Source organism: Lepeophtheirus salmonis, chromosome 5 (genome assembly GCF_016086655.4).
Source record: "Lepeophtheirus salmonis chromosome 5, UVic_Lsal_1.4, whole genome shotgun sequence".
NCBI lineage: Eukaryota > Metazoa > Arthropoda > Copepoda > Siphonostomatoida > Caligidae > Lepeophtheirus > Lepeophtheirus salmonis.
Genome location: NC_052135.2, coordinates 11,158,630 through 11,180,109, shown reverse-complemented (window position 1 = coordinate 11,180,109; position 21,480 = coordinate 11,158,630). Strand labels below are relative to the sequence as shown.

General features: G+C 33.9%; 5 protein-coding genes across 8 annotated transcripts in view; 3 read left to right on the top strand and 2 right to left on the bottom strand.

The window, feature by feature from the left end:
- The first annotated feature begins 385 nt into the window (after nucleotides 1-385).
- nsl1 (non-specific lethal 1) lies at nucleotides 386-3,566 on the top strand. The gene has a single exon (XM_040711367.2). The coding sequence runs from the start codon at nucleotides 752-754 to the stop codon at nucleotides 3,278-3,280; it is 2,529 nt and encodes an 842-aa protein (XP_040567301.2). The 5' UTR covers nucleotides 386-751; the 3' UTR covers nucleotides 3,281-3,566.
- A 24-nt stretch (nucleotides 3,567-3,590) lies between these two features.
- On the top strand, nucleotides 3,591-7,917 carry LOC121118772 (GPI mannosyltransferase 2). The gene is made up of 2 exons (XM_040713359.2): nucleotides 3,591-3,885; nucleotides 3,947-7,917. The coding sequence occupies exons 1-2, from the start codon at nucleotides 3,592-3,594 to the stop codon at nucleotides 5,198-5,200; spliced, it is 1,548 nt and encodes a 515-aa protein (XP_040569293.1). The 5' UTR covers nucleotide 3,591; the 3' UTR covers nucleotides 5,201-7,917.
- Dbp21E2 (putative ATP-dependent RNA helicase Dbp21E2) lies at nucleotides 6,291-7,841 on the bottom strand. Its single transcript, XM_040713358.2, has one exon. It carries the CDS (start codon nucleotides 7,839-7,841, stop codon nucleotides 6,291-6,293), a length of 1,551 nt encoding a protein of 516 aa, XP_040569292.1.
- A 209-nt stretch (nucleotides 7,918-8,126) lies between the features above and the next one.
- Pdxk (pyridoxal kinase) lies at nucleotides 8,127-10,657 on the top strand. Its single transcript, XM_040713362.2, is given in 3 exon segments — nucleotides 8,127-8,498; nucleotides 9,431-10,255; nucleotides 10,257-10,657. Coding segments are annotated over 2 exon segments (897 nt in total). The 5' UTR covers nucleotides 8,127-8,498; nucleotides 9,431-9,451; the 3' UTR covers nucleotides 10,350-10,657.
- A 6,547-nt stretch (nucleotides 10,658-17,204) lies between these two features.
- Nucleotides 17,205-21,480, bottom strand: part of LOC121118847 (uncharacterized) — a 110,714-nt gene continuing 106,438 nt past the window's right edge. For 2 of the 4 annotated variants that reach the window (XR_011779994.1, XR_011779993.1), the window contains exons 4-5: nucleotides 18,630-18,727; nucleotides 17,205-18,385 (exon numbers count right to left, since the gene is read on the bottom strand). Coding sequence is in view for 1 of the 4 variants with exons in the window: in XM_071888232.1 (XP_071744333.1) it covers nucleotides 18,027-18,385; nucleotides 18,636-18,727 (451 nt within the window). In the remaining 3 variants the exon portion in view is untranslated. The remainder of the gene's footprint in view (nucleotides 18,386-18,629; nucleotides 18,728-21,480) is intronic. The other 2 variants (XM_071888232.1, XR_011779992.1) reach the window with 2 other exon arrangements.

Here is a 21,480-nt window from a genome sequence, read left to right as displayed (position 1 = left end):
AATATTAATATATGATTGATTATATATCTAAGAGCAAAAGGAAAATTATGTTTTTTATAAAAAATCCAAAACACTGACTCACCATATAAATTATGAGTAATGACGGCTTTCTAAAAGAATTCTTTTGTTAGTTTTTACTTTTTTCGTTGCTTAGGCTAAGTGCTGAAAGTGAAAGAATAATGAAATGATATTGAATATTCGTAGATGAACTGCGCCACCTACAAGAAGGGAAGAGAAGTTTAGTTGAGGAAATGTGCCAGCAGAGGGCGTGCCAGACTCCCCTTGCTTGGCCTGAGGAAGGAAGGAGAAAGAGAGGAAGAGAGAGAGAGTGTGTAATGCTTTAGAGTATAGATGTCGCGGTAAACTCATCCCAAATATCTAGAGGTCCAAAGCAGCAGACAAGAGAGCATACTTGAGGCAGGACAAGATTTTGGCGCATTTCTGCTGGAGGGTAGCTAGATGAGAAGCAGCAAAAGAAGAAGAAGAGGAAGAAGAAAGAGAAAGAAAAGAGCTGAGATGTGTTGAGTTGCATTTATTGGAGTGGGGTGGATTTGTTTGTATTGGCATTGCCCATTGGAATCAAGAGGATTGAGTGCCCTAGTTGTTGTATGTGTTCTCACTTCCTTTCGCTTCTTTGGCCTGCTCTCCAGTTTGTGAAGAAAAGAAGTGTCCCCTTGGCAGAGTGCCCGCCCAGAGCTGTAACTGGAGTCAAGTGAAGTGATGCGGCGAGGATGAGGAGACCGCGTTGAGAATGCATCCGACTATGGACCAGATTCTAGGCAGTCTGGTGAGGAGTGGCATGAGTGGAAGTGAGAGTCCCTCCTCGGCCTCTGTGGCACAGTGCGAAGAGGAGAGTCTGCCCGTCTCGGAGGTGGAAGGGGCGAGGGGCCCCAAGAGGATGGAAGAGGAGGCCGACGAAGAAGAGGAGGAGGAGGAGGAAGCAGACATGATGAAGGTCTTGGGAGAGCTCCAAGTGGAGGGCGTGGAAGAAGAGTGTCGGAAGGAGGTGTTGAAAAGAGGGGACTCTGAAAAGGAAATGAGTTCTACTCAAAAGGAAGAAAGTGAAAAACAGTTTTTGCGTTTAAAAATTCGGCAATCACAACTTGAGGATCGATTTGCATCTCTGAATCGAAGGATTCAGGCTTTAAGAACTTTCAAATATGGATCGCATGTTGCTCAACAACTCAATACACTTCGTAAAATGGGTAAAAAAACTCCGAACCCGGATGAAACGCGTCTTACACTCAGTAGCCTAGAAGGACATTTAAAGTTTTTACTTTCATCTCAAGAGGGCCTGGATTCGGAGGCCACGGAATCTTCTTCCGGCGGAGAGTCTTGTGATGAGTTTGACTCCTTTCCCTCTCAAAATGTTCAGTATCTTCCCATTCAGAAACGAGCCAAGTGGACTTGGCTCAAGAATAGAGCCTCTTTGGCTTCTAAGTGGACATGGCTTACAGCTCAAATATCGGACCTTGAATTTAAGATCCGGCAACAAACTGAACTTTACAGACAGATTCGAGCAGCAAAAGCACCCATCCTATTAGAAAAGCCGCATTTACCTCAAGCAAAGTCTGAGAGAGAAATACGAACTTTGCATAATCTAGGTAGAAAAATTGTGATAAAAGAACCTTTATGTCCTCCTGAAATAGAAGAAGAAGAGGCCATGGGTGCTTCTAGGACACGTCCTGTAAAACCATTTTTGAGGCGGAAAATCCTTTCCACTAAAAATCTATATAAAAGTTCTACTCAGGCTGCAAAGGAATGTTCCGTGCGTTGTAGTTGTTTACTACCAGAAAGGTGGTGTGCCATCTGCTATGGAAAACGAAATACAGCTCGTGTTCCACTACGGGAAGGTCGTGATTCACCTCAGTCGATCGCTTTGCTGGACCATTCTTACCATCATGTCATCTCTTCCAAGTCTCAGGATGTAAGTCTCGATCTTCATATGATGACAAAAATAAAGAATAGAAGTTGGCTCACGGCAAAAGATGCCTCTCAAATAGTACCCGCTACATTGAGTATTAAAAAAGAAACGTCAAATGAAGAGAGACTTAAAAAGCCAATGAAAAAGAAGAAAAAGGCTTCTGGTGATCTCGAATGTACTGATCCATTGTTAGATGGATCTTTACTGCTAAATAATAAATCCGTTAAAAAGAAAAAGAAGAGTGATAAAAGTAGACGAAGATCCTTGACTCTAGGCTATGACGCTTCTTTTCACGATTATGGAACTGACGATATGGACGATTTAGACTCTTCACCATTGCCTAGTCCTTCTATTTCGGGTGATCCTAACAATAGAACATGGATAGAGCACGTTAAACGTCGTAGAGAATCAGCATATGATATTGATAATATAGTTATACCGTATAGCATTGCTGCTTCAACTCGTGTGGAGCGGATTAAATACAAAGAAATAATAACACCTACTTGGAGAATAGTAAGAGAAGAAGAAGAATTTGAGGTGAAGGACTTTTTGTCGAGATCTAAAACTGGTTTAAGGTGTGAAAATAGTCTCGATACTAATGATGAAAGGATTGATGATGAGGATATAAGTCAATCTACTTACGAAGTTCGACACCGAAAAGCGGAACTTGATGAACAGCGTCGATGGAAATCTCTTCCTTGGAAACAAACTGGAGGACAGCGAGTTCGTTCGCGGCGTCAAGATTCCAAGACAGAACTGGGTTCTGGTTGTAATACACCAGATCCACTTAGTCCTGGAATGGTTGATACTCTGGAAGTGTCTACTAGGCCTTCAACACCCTTGTCTGTGTCTGATGAAACCCCTCAATCTATCCGGGAACGTCGAAGAACTACTAGTTCAACGAAATTGAAAGATCGAATTGACGATCATATTGTGTTGGGTCAATCTCCAAGGTCTACAACCCCCAATAGTATTGACCAAGTACCAGTTGTTGACACAGTTCCAAACAAACCACCTTTTGAAGCACGCACTTTTCCTATTAGTGAAACTGAATTTGAGAAAATGGCTGCGGATATGCCCATTCCAAAAGTATCTGTGAGTTATTCTCAGCCTGAATCACAGTCACCAAAAGAGGAGGAAGAGGAGACTCAAGATACTTCTTCCAGTGAAAGTAAAAAGCCTAGTCAAAGTCAGTCCATTTCATCTGAATGTTGTTTGCCTAACAACAACAGTTCTGGTGATGCATCATCAGATGAAGACGGTGATTATGTGATGGAAGACGATCCAGATTGGAACGGCGATGATCCTAATGATCCTGAATGGGGAGGAGAGTCTCGGTCGAAAATTGAACACTGATGGAACACAACTCATTCATAGAGGTCCTTCTTATTAAATGTATTTAATAAACAATTATTTATTGGATCATTCCTCATTTCTCTATATACACAAACCCACACATATAAATACTTTTTGTTTTGTGAAAATTGACTATTACTACTACGTCTACTACTACTACTACTACTACTACTGCTGTTGTCTAAATTTAGAAAATATAACTTAAATATTCAGTTGAATCTATATTAAACTTAAAAAAGATTATACGAAGCATTTATTGTTTTTCCATCCTTTTTTTTCGTTTTAGCAATGTATTCCTGAGAAAAACAAGCATGATGGATCCTTTACGAACTAAAATTGCCATTTCGGCAGTTTCCTCAAGGGCTTTTGTGTTTGTTCTCTCAATCGTTTCGAATCATTTGATCCCAGATCATGATGCATACGATGTTTTTCAATGGATCAAAGTACCGTTAAATAGTGACGACGCCAAGCCAAAGCCACTTGATTGGATTTTCACCTTTTTTCTTGAAGGCTTGACAAGATGGGACGGTCAACATTTCCTACACATTGCCAATAATGGATATACATATGAAAACTCCATTGCGTTTTTTCCTTTCTTCCCTAAGGTATTAGACATCATCCATCAGTAAGAGAAAATTATAATCTATAGTATATATTTCATTATAGGTTGTCGGTATCGTCGCACACTTCCTTCATTGGTGTCAAATCGACTATGATATCATCAGTTTTAATATCTGCCTAATATTATCTGCAACCTTGATAAACTTCTTTGGATTTATCTTAGCAGCTCTTGTTCTCTTTGACCTCTCAAGGAAAGTTTTAAAAGATGAATACCTTGCCTACAAAGCCGCTCTCTTCTTTTGCATCAATCCTGCTAGTATTTTCTTCTCTGCTGCTTATTCGGAAACGTTGTTCAGTTTATTTAGCTTTTATGCTATGCTTAAGATCGAAAAGTCATTTAAACTCCAAGTTTCAATTTTATTAAGTCTTCCATCTGCTACTAGAGCAAATGGAGTAATCAATATTGGATTTTCACTTTACAAAGGTGTGAAAATAATTGCTAAAGAAGTTTTTGCCCACAAACGTCTTGGAAAATATGCTGAAACATCTACAACCATTGCTAATATACTAGGAGATGCTCTCGTACCTTCAATTTTATCGTTAATAATAGGAATTTTTCCATTCATTTTCACACAGTGGTATGCTTTTATGAACTTTTGTCGATTAACTAAGTCTGATCGTAACATGAGTCTAGCCATTATCGAATATGCAAAATTTCATCCCTCTTTAAAATTACCTAGTGATGAACCGTCTCCTTGGTGCTATGATAGATTACCCATACCTTACTCGTATGTTCAGGATCATTATTGGAACGTCGGATTTTTAAGGTCCTACCAAATAAAACAAGTCCCTAATTTCATCATTGCTATTCCTATTCTTTATTTGGTTTTCTGGAGAGGATATGAATTTATTAAAAAACATAAGGTGTTTTCCAAAAGATTGGGCCTCAATCCATATGTTGAGCCAAATGACTATGTCAAGCTTATATCCTCTAAGAATCTACCCAAAGAATGTTTAGTTTATGTAGTTCACTCCCTAGTTTTAGCCACATTTTGTATCTTATTTATTCACATCCAAGTATCTACAAGACTTTTATGTTCATCATGCCCTGTTATTTATTGGTATGCTGCTGCACTTACTACTCATCGTAACAGACGGCATACTCCACTTATTGAATCTACAAGAATGGAAGAATTTGTCCATATAATAGAGAAGAAATCTAATCTGGAAAGTGCATATAAAAGTGTTATATTTGATGAGAGACCTGTGGATTCAACTGATCGATGGCTTCGAGTTTATTTTATGTCCTACACTGTTCTTGGAACCGTTATGTTTTCGAATTTTTTACCATGGACTTAACTCGTAAAATTGAGATTAGTTTCGAATAATGTCGAAGGAAGTGTATCGTTAAATCCTTATTCCACATAGAGATGAAAAACGTGTAAACTTATGTTATCTACTAATCAGTGACACAGTCAGTTCTTTCTAAAAAGGATCTTTAATGTTGTTTTTCACCTTTCATTTCAGTTATGAGTTTCTCTTTAATTTTATCCCTTAAGTGATTATGTTACAAGATTTATATTTTTATATATATATTTTTTTTTTTTGATTATCATTCTAATAAATAACGCATGCTAGTCATTGTCCTCAGTTAAAAAAAAGGTTATACTCATTTACACTGTTATAGTATGGAGGAATCCAAGTATTTCTCATTCAAGCCCGTATTATCGATAGGAAGGAAAACCACAGATACTTCTTTGTACTCACGGTACAAAAATATTACTGCAATCCAGAGATATATCATAACTTCTATAGAAAAGAGCCAAAAAACAAACTACTACTAAGATTTATTCAGACAATTCATAGACACTACCTGCAGCAGTGAACCCCAGAGATATTCCTAATATCCTATGAAGAACTGACTCTATGTCGGTAAACAAATGGTAGGTGGCTGCCCCAGATCCTAATTAAAAACAAATAAATTTGACTTTATTTTGAGAAGTATGCATGTTTTTATATGATCTTGTCTAAAACTAACCTAATATTAGCTCTATTGGTTGAACAATTATGCATGGTATGAGAAAGTTAGAATTTCTATACATGACTCCAATAAGTAGTAAAATATACACTGCCATATGGACCATTGATGCAAAAGTTCCGAATACGTCGAAACTGTATATTTGATAACCAAAGTTGATGAGGCCCGTTAATACTCCAAATATACCAACGTCCATAACTCCTTTTTCATGATTAAAACAACAACAGAATAATAATCGACACATTGAAAGAGCTAAGATAATTTAACTGATTGTTCAGGAGGAATGAAACACAACAGTATACAGTTGACATTTAACTTCATTTTCGAACAAATGGAATATTTTTTAAAATAATATATATTATTTTATTTTTGTTAAAACGCCAATAAATACTCAACATTTTGAATGAAATACTACTCCTCGCTATGTCTGCTCACTCTTCTATCCATTTCTTCCATAATTGCATCACTAATAGCTCGATTTTTTATCTTTTCGTGTTGCTGTCTTTGTAAAATTCTTATGATGTTACTATTAACGTTAGGAAGATTAGTATTAAGACGAAGAGCTTTTTCAATTTTTTGTACAAGGTCTATTTGTAAAGAGGTGCATACAAGATTTGTGACGCGGCCCACGAAAGCTTCTGAGCTTACTCTACCAACACGACCAATTCGATGAATATAATCCGACATGCTAAAAGGAAAGTCAAAGTTTACAACATGGCTAAGAGAAGCATCAAAATCCAGTCCTCGCGAACCCAAATCTGTGGCTGTGAGTATATTTATATCATTAAGAGGATCTAAAAACTTTTCAACTCGTTCATGTCTGGACTTGTAGGATGAGTGTTGACTAAATGAAATTGCTGGTATATTCTCCTTGGCAAGAGCGTGTTCCAACCAAATAGAAGTTGCAGCCTTATTTGAAAAAATTAAAATTTTCTTTTTCTTGAGAACGTCTTTTTCAATTTCTCTTAATAACACTGGAAATTTTCCTATCATGGAAGTCCGTATGAACTTTTGCTTTATGTGTATAGGGACGCGATGAAGTGAATTAGTAGTTATTTTTTTCATTCCTTCAATATCTAAGACGGACCCAATGGCGTCATTTAAATTACGAGGCATTGTCGCTCCTGAAAATATAATTTGACATGAGCCTCTCCGTGTCTTTTGTATAATAGAAATAATATTAGAAGACACTTTGGAAAAGGTATCATCCAAGAGCGTATCTGCCTCATCAAACACTAAATGGCGAACTTCATGAGGCTTAATATATCCATTGCTTAAATGTTTATTTAGAGCTCCCAAAGTGCTTACTAAAATATCGAAATCAAATCTTTCTCCAACAACGGCAGTACTCTTTATCCCACCACCCAAAGTGCAATGTGATCGTATGCCTAATACTCCTTGGAATATTTTGCTCACTTTATAGATTTGCAGAGCCAGTTCTCTACTCGGAACAGCAATTATGACTCTTGGAGAGTTGTAGGGTTTATTCTTATGAGAAGTAGAATTGATAATCTTTTGTACTATGGGTAGGAGAAAGGATAAGGTCTTTCCATTTCCAGTTTCAGATGCAATCAATATATCAGAGTCATTTTCTAATATTTGAGGTATGGATAAGGCTTGGATATTGGTTGGGACTTTGAAGTTGTGAGCTTTAAGCGTGGATAGGATAGATGGATCCAAGCCCAGACTAGAGAAGTCATTTTCTGAGCGAGGTTTACCAGAATTCACTGCCATAAACTCAAATTTCCTTCCAATACTTTTTCTCCCGCTCCATGTGGAAGAACTCAATGGCATTCCAGATGAATAGATTTGATTCAGGTGGTGCGGATGATACGGGCACTTGATGAGAAGAGGAAGAGTCTTGAGATGGAGTTCCTCCCTGTATTTATTAGAATTGAGGAGCTTTGTTGCACGCCTTTGAAGCTCCGTCGGAACTTTTATTCGGATCTTGTTATTTATCATCCTTTGATCGTCCTGAGTTTTATTAACTAATAACTAGGAGTAAATTGCCAGAGACATGCCCTTGTGTTTTGAAAAATTACCTTTAGAGGGAGCCACTCATTTCACCATTTTTCATTTGTCATATATTTATATATACTTGTAACTATAAGATTGCTCGAGAGCGCTGCTGTCGCGTAAGATCCTTTCAACTGTTGATGCCACTCTTATTATTATAATTTATACCAACGTCTTAATTATATGTACTTTTAAATTCTTTGAAAATCAATAAAAGAAAGAAAGAGTTACATATTATCTTTTTTACTTATTCTGTTTTTGTTTTTGTAGAGATAACTTCCTTCTTGCCTCATGGATAACAAAAGAATTATGTCCATCCAAAGTCATGTTGTTAGTGGATATGTTGGAAACAAGCATAAACAGCATAAATACCCCTACAACAGCTGACATCATCTCGAGTCAATAACAACCCCCTCAAGAAATACTTCCTCTCTCCGATTATTGTATTTTCTCATGCAGCAGCTCCGCATTTGTAGCTTACAATATGATCATGTGATCCATGATCAATATTAAATAGACCTAAAATCACCCAAGATTTCTCATATCTGCTCTAGATATTAATAGTAGGAGTTGGGTATTCCATTTATTTTTTTACTTCTCCAGGTTTGTAATGACTTGAGTAGTGTTACTTCCTCGAAATCAGATACTAATACAAAATAAATTAAATGTATATGTCTGAGATGATATAGTGTTTTATTCATTTCATATCAATGTGTTCTTAAAAAATAATATTGCTTAATTAAATCGTGTTCCAATTATTACTTAAATACTAGTCAAGTACGTAAATAGTAGACATTAGGTAAGTCTACTGTATTCAAATTAATGTAATATTTGATTAAAACGTAGCTATACATTTGCACATTTCGATTTCTAATAAAAAAGTAGAGCTGAAAAGTCCTTTGGCTTTTCATTACGCATAAGCATGACACTAAATTTTCAAAAATTAAATAATCTTGATAACGTATCACTTACATCTTCCACTATATATACTTTTGCCGAGAGAGTAAAGATAACATTTCTACGTTGTTTTCATCAATTAATGTTATAACTTCTTAGGAGTGAGTATTCAAAGATTCTTACTCTATTTATTGAGCTATCAAATTCATTGTATAGAAGTGTACTCTATGTATATCTTTTCATGTCCATAAATGCGTTTCAATATTATTTTAACATAATATTGAAAAGAAAATTAACGGATCACATATTGTGTGCCTACATAAAACAAGTGAAATAAGCCCTCTTAAATTATAATTTATAACTAAGCGTAAACACTTAACAATTCAACTCTCTAAGTACTTGATTTTTATTATGATCCAAATTTGATCAAATCTAAAATATGTTTCTTTTTCTAAATATATCTACACTACTTAATTTTGTAATAAATATGACAAACTTGTTGTTGGAATAATTTAATTACATATTTAGGAAATTCAAGCTTGCCCTATATTACTTATGTTCACGTAAAATCATTTGACTCTCATATTTAATTCGATTTTTTATGATCTTTTTTACTTATTCTGTTTTTGTTTTTGTAGAGATAACTTCATTCTTGCCTCATGGATAACAAAAGAATTCTGTCCATCCAAAGTCATGTTGTTAGTGGATATGTTGGAAACAAAAGCTCTGTGTTTCCGCTTCAACTTCTTGGTTTTGAGGTAGACAACATCAATTCTGTGCAATTATCTAATCATACTGGGTATCCCAACGGAATTAAAGGCCAAACCCTTGATTCGACGCAACTTTGGGAACTCATTCAAGGTTTAGACGATAATAATTTATTATCTTCTTACGGAACTATTATCACTGGATATGTTCGTGATAAATCTTTTCTGGAGAAAATAGTAGAAGTGGTAAAGCTTCTCAGGAAAAAATGTCCAAACATCGAATTTGTTTGTGATCCTGTGATGGGAGATATTGAGACTGGATTTTATGTACCTGAGGAACTTTTGGATGTTTACAAATCATCAGTTCTTCCTCTGGCGGATATTTGTTTGCCCAATCAATTCGAATTACAATTAATTACTGGGATTACAATACAAACGGAGGAAGATGTCGTTAAGGCTCTTCAAATGGTCCATGATATTGGTGTAAAAACAGTCATTTTATCTAGTCTTGAGTTCAAAGGAACAAAATCTCTAACAGTGTATGCCTCGTCTTATAAAGAAAATCGTATTTTTAAGGTAACAACTCCTATGATTCCCACTACATTTGTTGGCTCTGGGGATTTATTTACTGCATTATGTACAGCTTGGCTCAAGACTGAAGACCTTGGAAAGTCTTTGAAAAAAGCAATCGCTACTATGCAATCAATCCTCCAAAAAACATTTCTTGAAGCTGGTCCTGATAATTTGTCAAATCCTGCGAAAAAAAGAATTGAAACTGATCCAAAGTAAAAAAGTAATTGAAAATCCAGATACCTCCGGTATTGAATTAACATATCTCTCAAAAAAGTAGTTTTACATTGATACCTATACGTTTAACCATACACATATAATATAGTTTTCAAGTATTTTTTTTTTATAGTCGTACACCTGTATTACGTAGAATGTTCTATCGGATAAATTGTTGTTTTTTTAAAAGTTCTAAATTTGTAATTATATTTTATTGCATAATGATTACCATAGAATGTACATCAATTTTCTGTCCGTCATTGTTTTTGTAATAAATTTACAATGAAAATTGCTTTCAACTACACTATAAGCCCCTCACATGTAAATAGACAAATGATTGAAAAACTGAATAAAATTAAACGTGTTCTTTGATTTCAAGATGTTGGTCACGCATAATCACTCTCAATAAGTGATGAGCTTTTTTTTCTATGTTTAAATTAATTAATGAAGCATATTCTTAGTAAACATTTGTCATATTATCTCAATGTAACAATTCTAGAGAAATTACTGACTTGTGATTTTTAAAAAGTGTAGAGTACAGGAGTTCTTGAAAATCCAAAAGACCACAAAATTGATATTACAATTAAATAATATGATGACTGATATCGATAGTTTTTACAATCATAAGAATTTCTAGATTTTCCAGAGGTCCTCTGTAAATTTTGCCCTCTTCTCAAATTCTAGAATCATATTCTCAAAAGTATTCCTCGCCAGAGAGTCTCGAGCCTTGGAGCGACAAATTGAATTTCCGAAGAGGCATATTAAATGAATAAAGTTAACTTTTGAACCAAACAAATAACCAATTAAAGGAGAATATATTTCATACCTTAGTCTTTTGCAATTTTCTTCCTCTATTTAGTTATTATTTTGAAGAACTTATTTTATTATGTCTATCGATTATTGATATATATAAATAATAAATTAAACAAAATTAATTTAAAAAAATCATTTTTATTCATTAATCTAACATTGGATTTTATAATAATATTGAAACTTAGAAAAAAATGGTCTATTAATTATCTAGAAGTCAATTTAGAAATTTTTATTAATTATGGTGCAGTTTAGACTACCTGAAGGTTTTTGTATAATTGATAGAAAATTTGCTGTGGATACCCACCCTTCCTCATGATATTTAATAACCCATTAAAAGTAGAATAATTAAAAAAGCTATATGCAAGTTTAACACTCGTTTTCTCAATCGTCTCGTGATTCAATACTTTGGGACTCAACTTATAAGCATATCGTGTTTTACATCCTAGTTCTCTTTCATTTATCTTTACATGATTAAAATTTGCTGATATTGGCTAACCTTCGAAATCTAGACAAATAAACTGCTTTCTTGTATGTAAAGTGTTGTAAATATTCTTGAATATATATATAATAATCAAACATTAAATTTATTTTGAATTGGGAGAGAATGGATTAATGATAAATTGTCCAGCAAGCAACTCTTTGAAAATAGAATAAAAATATTTTTTGAGATATATGATCAATATTTATTTTGCTAAAAAATAAATATAAAATAACTCAACAATATCGAAAAGTCCATAATGTATATAAGAGATAAAACTATCCTCCACTCATTATTTAACTAAACTACACGTTGTCTCACGCAACGTTTCTAATTTATCGGCACTCAACCTTTGAACTTCTTATTAGCCATATGTCCATTAGTAATTGTGGCTACAGTATTAAACCAATATCGGTGATAAGTTCTATTGGAAATGTGAATATTTGGGGGGCATTTTATTTTAAATAATCCAATCTTCATTTTTTGAGTATTTCAATTTTTCATTATGTCTAAAACTTGAATAATTGTAACTGTTTATGGATATAAGAAGATTTAATCAACAAATAATTAAACGGTTAGATATTTCTAGTCTGGTTTGTAATTTTAAATGATCTAAACTTACAATATTTAAACTAGCAAAAAAATATTCTTATAGTTCTTCCTATGCGAAAAAATAGTACCTATTAATAAAAAGCCTAATTAGTTACTATTTCCGAAATTGCAATTTGGTATTGCTTATAATATATCCAAGATATTCTTTTCATCATATGTTTAATCAATTTCACCTTGCATAAAAATATTGTTTCAAGGATTTATATGAGTATTTTTATAAAATAAGAAATATAATATTATGTTGAACCCAATTCAGACTTGTTCAAAAAATAAAATTCTCAATTTTTTACTATTGATTAATCAATAATCCTTACTTAAGAGTTTTGTAATTATGAAGAACTTTCATATTTCCATATTTTTGCAAGTTATATAGCTAACAATTAAACGACAGGGTTTGTGAAAATTAAGCATTTTTCAGAAAAAAACAAAAGAAAATTATCAGTACAGGCATATTAATAATATACATAACTAGGCCTTACCCGTAATACATATTTTATTTTTAATTATTTTATTAATACTTCAAATAACTGCAGAATTTAGTAAAATTTGTATACTCAGTATACGTTTTCCCTTTTTCCATTAAACAATAATTCGTTTTTTGGATTTTTAATTTTTTTTGATGCACTTTCAAATTACTTTAAAAAATACTTTGAGACACGGGGAATCGATCTTATTTTATGAAAAAAAAAATCAACTTATTAGCGAAAAAATAAAATGCCATCCAGAGCCCAGGAATATGGTCTGATCATAATGAAACATAGCCTTAAATACGTAACTCAGTATTCTAAACAACTTTTATTTCGTGTCTAAAGTCTGTATTTGTCTCCATTTTTGGAATAAATACCCATGCGTTTTCATTAGGGGACCTTCATACATTGTTCAAGTATAATATTTAATAATGAAAATACAATGTATTTTTTAACTGGCCCGTATTTTTTTTTGGAATTGGAAGTCTGAAGAATATATTTTCTTTTCTTTAGAAGTTGACATTATTATTAAATTCCTGAGTAGAGTGAACATCCTTTCCTAGATAGATTTAACTATATTCAAAAACTGATTGAACATTCGTGTGTTCTCATAAATATGAAGATTTGTTGTGGAGTTATAATTTTAATTCCTCTTTGGAATCAGAGTAGAATTGGGCATCCACATAGTAGTAATTATAGCAAATGTCTTTGTTTGTATGCTTTTTACCTTCCTCCCTAGTCACAGCTGATTTTGGCTGATCTAATGAAACATCATGAGGTTTATTATTTATCTCCTCCAGAACATTTTTCAAATTGCTAAGGTTATCATGTTGATTATCGGTTTCTTTTTTTTAACATGCCCATTCTACACTGGATTTTCATCACTGGTAATATTATAATATACTAGGAAGTACCCGTATTATATATTTAGTTTTTAATTATTTTATAAATTCTTTAAATAACTCCAAAATTTTGTAAAACTTGTCGATATACAACATTTAAAGTTCTTTCATCATTTTGGCTAATATAATTAGAATGATTAGATATATGTTCCTCCTTCTACCATAATGAAGATACATAGTAAGACTAACTCACTAATCCTCTTTTTCTTTCATTTACCTAATTCCCTTTTTTAATTCGTATTCAATATACAGTCTCCTTTTTCCCATTTGTACAATAATTCGTGTGGATTTTTAATTTTTTTAGTGCATTTTTCAGTAGACAACCCAAAAATAACTTTGAGACAGAGGTAATCGATCTTGTTTACATGAAAAAAATCAACTTATTATCTATAAAACAAACTTGCCCTCCAGACCCAAGGAATTATACAGACCAGTGAGAACGTATATTGAATACCAATTAAAGAAGGAAATTATGAAGAGGGATTGGCGAGACTTGGTAAAAATATAATTACTATATTATAGTAGATAGATAAGCCTAAAGCATTAAACCAAGTAGCGCAATACGAAGCTTATGGTTAACATTTTTAAATTCTGGTTAGCAAGATGTCGCTTTTTCAATGACGTAACTCTGTTATTTATCTTACGTTTTCAACATTACATTTTAAAAACAAGAAATGTTCTTTCCAAGGACATGACCAAAGGCCAAAAACATCTAAATCCCGATGCTGTTCTAGTCATATTCTCTGAGTTTAAACCCGGAACCTGATCGTAGCTATGGTATGAATGTAGAGGCCAAGACATGCTTGATGAAGTATGGTATGTTATTGAATCAAAGAAAAGGATACAGTCCATGATTAGGAACATCCAGTAGACAGCAGAAGAGGAGCTTTGACACTAACAGCAAAGATAGACAAGGACTTGAAGGCCGCCCTCACCTCCAAAAGAGATTCTTTGATTTACTTGATGTCACACAAACATGTAAGGGTATAAATGACTTCGTAAGGAATAAGCCGGACCAAAGAAACTGGGAAGCCGTCAAAGGCCCTTATGGCTGAGAACAGACAGTGTGGGCTAGACCCTTAAGAAGAAAGACTACAATACAAGCTAATAGGTTCTTCTTTAGCTGTAGACAAAATGAAGATAAGAGACATGATCCTGAAATTCAACAAAGAGGGGGACGCAGGCTAACCTTCTTAAATAATTAAAGGAAGTAGAGGAGATGTCAAGGATCCTCCCATTGTTCCTGGAAGGGAAGACCCTCGCAGATTATGACCAACTCGACGATCAGAGTAAATGAGATGAGGATGAAATAAAAAAGCGCTGCTTAGTGCATTTTCGAGGACGGGTTTCGAGGCCTTCGCGGAACTCCATTTTAAGCGGTAGAAGGTTGGAAAGAGCTCCGATATGTTCATGAGAAATATAAACGACTTTGTGACTAATATTTCTATTAATATCTCTTCGAGAGGACCAGAGTACACATTACGGGTGGCCTTCATTTTTGTACTTCCAGCGGACATTAGCGTCCATATGCAGGCAATACCGAAGGATCGACCATATAAAAAGCAAAGACAAAGTTTGACCTGTTCTCGATTTTAGAGAAGTGAACGACTTTGTCGAGTCTAGTGGCGTGATGTAGATGTATGTGACAATAAGATCAGACGCTGGCGAAAATGGTCCCCTAACTGTGTGATGCTGAGCTTAAGGATGCGTACATGGAAATAGCTGTGGATGAGACGTGTGAGAAGTATTTGATAGTGTGGGTGACCATATAAACTCAGAAGGTTGGCTTTTGGGCTGAATTATGCCCCAGAGATCATGAAGGCAGTCGTAAAGGAAGTTCTGAGGAGTAAAAAGGAGAAAGAAGAGGCCACAGATATCTTTTTTGATGAAATAATTGTGGACGTGGAAAGGTGACGGCTTGAAAAATAGTGCTTTAAGTGTAAAGGGGTCATACCTTTAGAGAATAAAAAAGTTCTCAGACTCTAAGTCGAAAAGGACAGGAACGGACTCATGTGGAGAGGAGCCAAGAGAGAAGACATCGCCATCGGTAGCAACGAACTGAGGAAGTGTGAGTTGTTTTAAATATGTATTCGACTAGTAGGGCACTATCCTGTCGTAGGATGGTTGAGGACTGCAACTAGTTTATAAAGAGGTGTTGTCAGGAGGAAACATGGAGAGATTCGTCAGGAGCTGTGTCAATGGGGATGCTCAGAGAAGTCCATGCATGAATTAAAAAAGACGATCCATTGAAAGGTAGATGGAATGTATCACAGAATGGAGAGTTCCAACTATGGTGTGATGCAAGTTCTATAGCGTATGGAGTAGTTATAACGAAGGACGGTAGTGCCATAGAGGACGGGCGTGGCTACGAAAGAAGGACGACTGTAAGACCTTGGAAACGTACGAAGTAGAATGGGAGGTGGAGTATTTACCTACAAACAAGAATTGAACTGACTAACTTACAGGGGTACCGAAGGACTTGATTAAACAAAGATCGTGGAGCATATACTAAAATTGCAAAGGCTATTTACGAGAAGCATCAAAGCAGGACAGATATAACTCTATACTTTGCGAGGAAAGTCAATCTGTACATAACAAAACAAGAAGCTGAGGACATCGCGAAGGGATGTCAACAATGCAAAAAGTATAGTTTATAACTCTATCTCCACGGTTTGTGGTAACTTAAGCATTCAAAGGGACTGGAGTTGCGTTCAAACAATATCACTCACTGGAAAGATAAGGAATACCTCTGGGTGATTGATTGCGGACCATGTAGGTTCGTAGCTTGGAGGGATTTGGAGAGAGAAAGCGAGAAAGAAGTTTTTAAAACGGTTCAACAAGCTGAGCTTGCCCCCCACGATGAAGTGCTTTTGGATTACGGAAGGACGTTTAGATCCTCCAAATTTAAATTTATATGCGCAGAGTGGAAGACTCGAATCTTATTCTGCTATACCTATCGACCTTCAGGAAATTCCATAAGGACGATGGCTGCTAGACCAGAAAAAAACATCGAAGAGTGTCTGTTTTGGTATAATATGAGTCCATCTGGTGGAAGTGGAGTCCCACCAACCGAAAGACTGTTCAAAAATAAGTGGTGCAAGCCTCATCTGGAGCTAAGTGTAGGAGGGGCATGCAATGTAATCCCACAAGGCGACTACTCCCTGGGGGAGTATGTCCGGGTTAAGCCCCCAGAGCTCGCTGCTGGACCCAGTATAGGAAAAGAAAGGTGACGATGATTTATTCGGAGTATAGCGTCGACATAGATGGAACGCCTCATCATATCTAGGATGTGAGAAAGGTCTGGGCTATTAATTTAATTTTCAAACTTTTGACTAAAAAATTTAATTTTAGTGAATAGCTTTAGATTTATGAAATTTTTTTCCAAAAAATTTAATATTTATTGTTTTATTTGTTTTCCAAAAAAAAATAAAAAATTGTGAACTGCTTTAGATTTTTTTTCCAATAAATTTCATTTTTTATTATTTAATTTTTGAATTTTTCCCAAAATATTAAATTTTTGTAAATAATTGTGGATTTTTGGTTCTTTCTTCGAAAAAATTCTAAAAACATCTGCATCCCTATATCCAATTCAAATGATTTAATCGAAGATGATGAAATACGAAAATAAACATGGGATTGCCTGAGCATTAATTACATTTCGTTTATTCTTTTATTAAAATGTTTATTAATACATACTAAACTTTTCAAATAAACAATAGAAGCAATAATAATTGTCAATAAAGTTATTTAACAAATTATCCGAAATTTTACAAGTTCTTAGGTATCAAAATTTTTCATATACTAAAGATTATTTGATGAGAACATATTTTATGAGAAATCAAATAAGGAAGTATTTTTTCAGAAAGGGGCAGTATACATAATTGTAGTTCCGTATACAACACAGACACATTAATAACATAACTTCTCTCGGGTATCCACAGGATTATATTGGGGAATTCGAGGTGGAGGGTCTTGTTTTTTTGTAATATAATTTGAAAAATTTAATATTTGGGAAAATAATTTGAAAATAATAAATTTTTCGGAAAAAACAATTTGAAATGATTTAGTTTTTTCAAATATTTAAAAAATCCAAAGAAAAAGACTAAAAAATTAATTTTCGATTTTTAATTTTTTTGAAAAAAAATTACAAAATTTAATTTCATAAGTATAAATTGCTGGAACAAAATTTCAAAATTTTATAATTCTTCTCAAAAAAATTAAATTTTTAATTTTTTTTTGTGGGGAGGGGGCCTCCAGTCTACCCTTTGCGGACGCCCATGATCTCTGATGTTATATAGGTCATCCATATAAATTTAGATTTTTCTTGTTAAAAATGTATTTATGTATTTGGTAGCAAGTCACATTAATACTAATGTTGATAAAGAGAATAATTTGAGTAAAAATATTGATAATTTTTTTTTTTTCAATTAAAGTAAAATGATAAAAATTTGAAAACGATAAACTGACTATTACACCTCCGTTTCTAAATGCGATCCGCTCTTCTCTCCTTTTCCGTTCGTTAAGGTCCTTTCACTTTGAGTATTTATAAATTGTCTCTGAATGAACTCACGTTGAGTCCACTTATTTCGAGGATGAATCTCTACAATGAAGTCTCTATTTTCAAGAAGAGAAGAGGCCCTTGGAAATGTTTTGAAAACGGCTTGATCACGAGAGGTCCTTATGTAATCTAATAAGTGATTTAGGCTAGTTTCACAAGCTAAAGTTGTCGAAGAAGATGACTCTGCTGTCGTTGATGATGGTGGACGAATATGATTGTAATAACGATGATGAAGGACTGATTGCGGTCGTAGTTGAGACTCTGCATGGACTTTGGTGAAGAGTTGTTGTGAAGGTATAAAGTGATGCGATTAATCATTAAAAGAAATGTTGAGTTACAGAGTTAGAGCTTGAAACAACCTACTTTTGAATCTTTTAAAAAAAAGTATTTGGCTTTTTTGTAGGATGGTATCTTTTTAAATTTAATTATAAATTGAAACAATATTGCATGTACATAAATGAAATATTGATTTTTCGACAAAATATTATATGAATATTTAATCGCATCACTTAACACTAGCCGATCGGTGGTTGGTTTTGAAGAAGAAGCCATTCACTAGGATCTTCCATTTCTCCTATGGTTGTTGTTTGTGTATATTCTCTTGGTCGATGCCTACAAATAAATAAAGAGACAAGTAATAAGTGATTTTTCTACGAAAGTGCTGAAAAAAGAACTCATAAATATTTTCCTAAGCATTGAAGTATACCAACTACCCCTAATCTCCTCATATTTGTTAAATATGAATAATGATAACAGAGCTACAAATTTCAAACAAAAAATGACTTGTTACATTTTCGCTCTGGACCCACAGTATATTATAAATTCTTTTCGTATATAGTAAGTTTTTGTTATTGAAATATTTTTGGAGGGAATTAAAGTGTATTTGGTACTTTTTTAAAGAATGAATGAGCTAAAAATATATACCTATTAATTCATATTTTAAACGGGACTTTCAATGATGTGTTATAAATGTAATACCATGAGTTCAGGACATAGTTATAATCAGTGTTGAGCGTAACGCGTTACTGTAATGCGTTACATTAGGCAGTAACTGAGTAATATAACGCGTTACTAAATATATTAGGGTAATATTATTACAGTTACTGAGTCCGGTTACGCGCGTTACAATCCGAGCTGTCTCATAGGCAAGGTGTTTACGAAAAACAGCAACGGGGCAACAGCTGTAAATAAAGAGGAGAAGAAGATGGGTTTAAATCAATACAAGAATAAGACGATTTGGTTTGGAGATTTCAAGATGGCAAAAACGAAGGATAATTCAACATTTTCTAAGTGGTTATGATCGCACTATTTTCAATTTATCAGAGAAATAGATCTTTTTTTCACATTTTTCCTGTTCCTTTTGACAGTCTAAGTTACGAGTGGATAAAAAAACTCGATGTGACAAGTTTATCAACAGATTAAATAAACTGAAATATGATGCTTCACAATCGATTGTACAATACTCTCTATTAGGGATCCTCAAGGGATTGATTCATTTACACTCTCCCTGTCACTTGATAGCGTTACATAATATGTATGCTCAATTTAAATAATTGAGTATGTAAAGTATCCAATTAAATATATTTAACCATGTGTTTGAAATCATGGAGTTTGATCATTATACATAAATGCCAAATTCGTATATTTCTTTTAATTAACTGTTGAGAAGTTTGATCAAATAATATGTACTTTAGGTAATTCTACTAAAGCAGGAGAGGGCAGCCATGTCATGCTACTGTGAACCAGATAATACTATAGCTGTTGTGATGGGGGAGTCATTCGAAAAAAATAGATACCAATTCGAATTTTTGATTATTTTTATAATGGCTCTAAAAACACAGAAAAAAGTCCTTTTGAAAAAATAATATATACATCCACAAAAAAGAATTTGAGAAATATAAATATCAAAACGGTCTGTAAAAAGTGTTTCTAAAAAGGTAAAATAAACGTTACTTTTTCTATATAAAAAAAAAGTCATTCGATTGAAAATGAAACAAATTATTTATCAAAAGGTCCCTTCATTATTTTTAGGAATAATTGAAAAGGCTCCAACTCATTTAAAAAAAAGTTACCATCAGTCAGTAGAACAATTGAAAAAAATATTCAAACCCCTTCTAAAAGAAATGCTCTTGTATACAAAGTAGTCCCTAAATACTGTAAAATGAATAATAGTATATATATTTTTTTTAAATTATTGGAAACTTAAAATTTTGCATAAATATTACTGGACATCCTATCAATAGTTGACAAAAAAATTCAAGATGGTCGCCTATTGCAGAAATTACAGCCTTGAATCTGTTAATTGAGAATATTGCTAGATTCCCTAATTAGGGAGGCTTTCAGTACATTCCAATTTACATGTGACTTCTTGCAGACCTTCTCCTCCAAAATGACCTAGATTCCAAAATCCATCGTATCCAAATCTGTATTTGATGGAGTAAAATACACAAAGAGTGCCTTATTGGACCAGATGGTGGAACCCTATACCATAATTTACTCTGGTCTTTGCTTCCGATAGCGAATCAGATTCTTTTTTGACCAAACTCTGATCACTTTTTAAATTAAATATGGCCTCAGCAGAAAAAAACAACTTTAGGATAACTAAAAACAATGTTGAGAGGCGTACCAAGCTTCAACAAATGTAGGAATTTCTTGCATCTGTTGACTTTCTCATCCCTTGTAATGGAAAGATCGCCAAATAATATCTTAAGTAAACTAGTCAATTGGTCAATGATTCGTCACGATTTTTTTACAATGATATCTCTAAGCCTTTATGAGTTATATACGCTTAATTTTAAATATATTTTTTGAAGTATTTTTTATCCAACCTCCACACTTTATTTATTGAAATATAATTCAAAATTAGGTAAGATTTGGCCCGTGAGTTGGAGGTTGCCCACCTCGTATCAAAATAAATTATAGGTTGATTGACATTGTCAGAGAAATCAGAGATGTCCTAGAAATCGGGAACTGCTTTTAGTAGTTGCAATCTGAACAAGTTTTTTTATTTTCCAAATCTGTTATCATTATTATTTAATTCTTGAGAAGGGAAATATGTAAGTATTAAGTAATAACCAATATGTGTGCCCATGAAAGGGATAAATAGCTTAGGGCCTCTCAAAATATGGATGGATACTCTCTGCTCTCAGATTGGACAGTGTCTCGGGGAAAGTGTGACATTGTTAAAAATCACCGACAATTCATTCAAGGAACTCCTGTATTTACCTCAAACTAGTTTGAAGTCCTCGAGTTGACGGGGATTCCAGAGTAATGTCTGATAGTTAAGCCCCCCCCTTCAAAGCATTACATACATCCAAGAAACCCCTCTAATATTAAAATATAGTTTCAAACCCTCGTGTTGGGCG

Coding starts and splice junctions, on each gene's coding strand:
- LOC121118772 (XM_040713359.2), top strand. CDS start 3,592: ATGATGGATCCTTTACGAACTAAAATTGCCATTTCGGCAGTTTCCTCA. Junction 3,886..3,946: donor TTTTTCCTTTCTTCCCTAAG/GTATTAGACATC, acceptor ATTTCATTATAG/GTTGTCGGTATCGTCGCACA.
- nsl1 (XM_040711367.2), top strand. CDS start 752: ATGCATCCGACTATGGACCAGATTCTAGGCAGTCTGGTGAGGAGTGGC.
- Dbp21E2 (XM_040713358.2), bottom strand. CDS start 7,841: ATGATAAATAACAAGATCCGAATAAAAGTTCCGACGGAGCTTCAAAGG.